This window comes from Curcuma longa, unplaced genomic scaffold, assembly GCF_044706935.1.
Source record: "Curcuma longa cultivar G26 ecotype Majalengka, Jawa Barat unplaced genomic scaffold, ITB_CL_G26_1.1 contig_20563, whole genome shotgun sequence".
Lineage (NCBI taxonomy): Eukaryota > Viridiplantae > Streptophyta > Magnoliopsida > Zingiberales > Zingiberaceae > Curcuma > Curcuma longa.
Window position 1 is genome coordinate 1 of NW_027431410.1, and position 2772 is coordinate 2772.

General features: G+C 41.8%; 1 protein-coding gene across 1 annotated transcript; it reads left to right on the plus strand.

The window, feature by feature from the left end:
- Nucleotides 1-1622: 1622 nt before the first annotated feature.
- Nucleotides 1623-2170, plus strand: LOC141817442 (phosphoinositide phospholipase C 2-like; the record flags this gene model as incomplete). Its single annotated transcript, XM_074705086.1, has 2 exons — nt 1623-1730; nt 1981-2170. Coding segments are annotated over 2 exons (298 nt in total), but the record flags the coding sequence as incomplete, so codon positions are not given.
- Between the last annotated feature and the right edge of the window lie 602 nt (nt 2171-2772).

Below are 2772 nucleotides of genomic sequence, written 5' to 3' on the forward strand. Positions count from 1 at the left end.
TATATATATATACAGCAGCGCTATGCTGAGCGCCATCTTTGAGCGCTTCCTGCGCGCCTGCTGACGTGGCGCGCAGACGTGGCTTTCTTCGCGTGCGTGGCAACGAAGCCGCGATTTTCTTCTCCCTCGACAAATCTGTGATTTTCTATTCCCGCGCGCATACTTGCCGAAGCTAGGGTTTTTCTCCCACTCCCCTCTCTGATCGCCGAAGCTCTCCTTCGCCTAGGGCTTCCTCTCCCACTCCCCCCTCTGCTCGCCGAAGCTCTCCTTCGCCCAGGGTTTCGCCGCGCCTCTCGCCCCTGCAATTTCCCAGCCGACCACTCCGCCGCGCCCTCGCCACTGTGATCTAGGGTTTCGCCGCGCCTCTCTTCTTCCTTCGCCCTCACCACTCGCGAGCGCAAGGTCCCTCTCGCCCCTGCTACTCGGCGAGGGCAAGGTCACGCCAGCAGACCTCGGCCTCGCTTCTTCCTCGCGAGCAGCTCTTCTTCCTCGCCACAGCCACAGGGTTTCGCCACTCCTCGCCACAGAGTTCGGGACTCTCCCCTGCAACTCGCGAGCCGAAGCCACTCGCCGGATTAATGCTACTCGCTGGGAGCTGAAGCAAACAGAATATACCTAGTGCTTCAGTTTTTCATCTTCAGTTTATGTTTGTGAATATCGTTTGTGCATATTTTTTCGTACATATCATTATCCACAAAACACTAGTGAGGGGATGTGAGAATACAAAACCTTGGTGGAAAAAGATTGAAAACCCTATCATAGCTAGAGCAAAATACCAGAACAAATGGTCTTAATAATGCATGTCTTATTGCAATGTTTTTAGGCATGTTCATAGGCTAAAGTTATTTCAATATTTGTTATGGTCCAGGAACTAAGTTAGAGTAAAAGGGCTTATACATCCTTAAGGCAGCATTTACTTGCATAAGGTCTAGGAGTGTACCTGTTAATTGCATCCCCTTAACAACCAGTTAGTAATGAGGTGTTTCAATTTCTTGTTTCACAATATTTTTGTTCTGTTGCTGTTAGCCTCTAATCTAGATAGAAGTTGTGGCAGTTGGCTCCTAATGTTTGTTTTTTGTTGGCTTGGTCGGCCTCTTGATGCTTATGCAGTGGGCATAGGGCTTTGGAAATTCTGCCATTATTGATGATTTTTTTCAAAAAATTGATATTCAACTGGAAATTCTGCCATTGGATTAAAACTGGTTTTTGAAGTCTATATATCATTACTTGCAGAAGGCCGGGACATGCATTTTGGTTGTTCCTTTTTCTTCACCTTCTTTTAGTTTTCTTTACCTCTGTTCTTCTTCCTAATTCTTTTGTTTTTCAGCTGCTGTTTCAATCTCCGGTACAGATAACAAGTATAAAAAAAAATCTATTAATATACTTGTGTTTAGAACTCAATAATTGCATGCTTTCCCAATCTTACATTTTATTTCTTGTAACATGTTAGTTACTTGAATGTTCAGACACAAGCTACGTGAGGGAGATCAATATACTAGTGGATATATAAAATACTTATAAATATTAGGAAATTCAGCTATCAACCAACAGGGGAGCTCGTCATGATTCTTGTTCCAATTTTAGTTTCCGATGTTCATTATATCATTTTACACTATTGATAGGGATATGGAAGGCCATTATGGCTGATGCATGGCTTCTATAAAGCCAATGGAGGATGTGGATACATAAACAAAACTGATTTCCTCCTGAAGAATGGACCAAGTTGGCCAGTAAAGAAATCCTTGCGAAGATATGCTTTTCTTCCCTTTCTGAAATTTCATCTCTCTAGTTAGCCAACTTTACTGTGGTTTAAGTTTTTCTTTTGGTTCTCGGCGCTCTTCAGGTCAAAGTATACATGGGCGATGGCTGCAGTGTGGATTTCAATCAAACTCATTTTGATTCATATTCACCTAGATTTCTATATATACAAGAGTAAGCAAACCCACATTTATTTATCTGTTAATCTGATTATTTGGCCAGTTATTTGCACCTATTTCTTCACAACAGATAGGGATTGCAGTAGTGCCAGCTGACACCACAATGAACAAAACAAAAGCAGTAGAGGATATTTGGACGCTAGTGTGGAGCGAGGATAGAAGTGCACGAGCACCTAAGTCGAGGAAGAATGACTTCGCAGGTCTGACATGCTTGGCGGTTTCTGAGTTCCGAGGTGTGCCGCTCTTCGATCGTAAGGGAATGAAGTTTAAATCCGTTAGACTGCTCATGCAATTTGAAGTTGAGTAAATTCGCAAGCAAAACAAAACGCGTTCATATGTTTCCTTTCAAATTCAGAGGTGTATGGATATGTTTTCTTTCCTTTTACTGTCTTTGCTAGTCTTTTAATACAGGAGGGTGTTTACATTTGCAATAGAGTGAAATGACAGTTGTTTAACAAAAGATTTTTCTAGGAGACTTACAGAAGGTCGGATATGAATTATAGAAGTACATAGTTTATTGCTTTTCATCCAAAAGTTCTGTAGAATTCGTCCGTGCTCAGTAAGAACCCAAGTCAACGAAATTCTACTCTCTTTTTGTTTTTACTTACTCTATCCAAATTTAAAATCAAAATCGATTAAGTCACGTGAATTGTTCCTAAGAAGAAAATTCAACTCTAGCGGCAGCATCTGTGCTATATCGTTTTCTCACACCATGAACACACATATTCCTATCTCCAATCCAGAGAAATGATAATAATGAGCTGTGAGGAAATGAGATGAGGATTCCATCAACACCAGTCGTTAAAAGCACTACTCAATTCTTTAGCTTATCAAC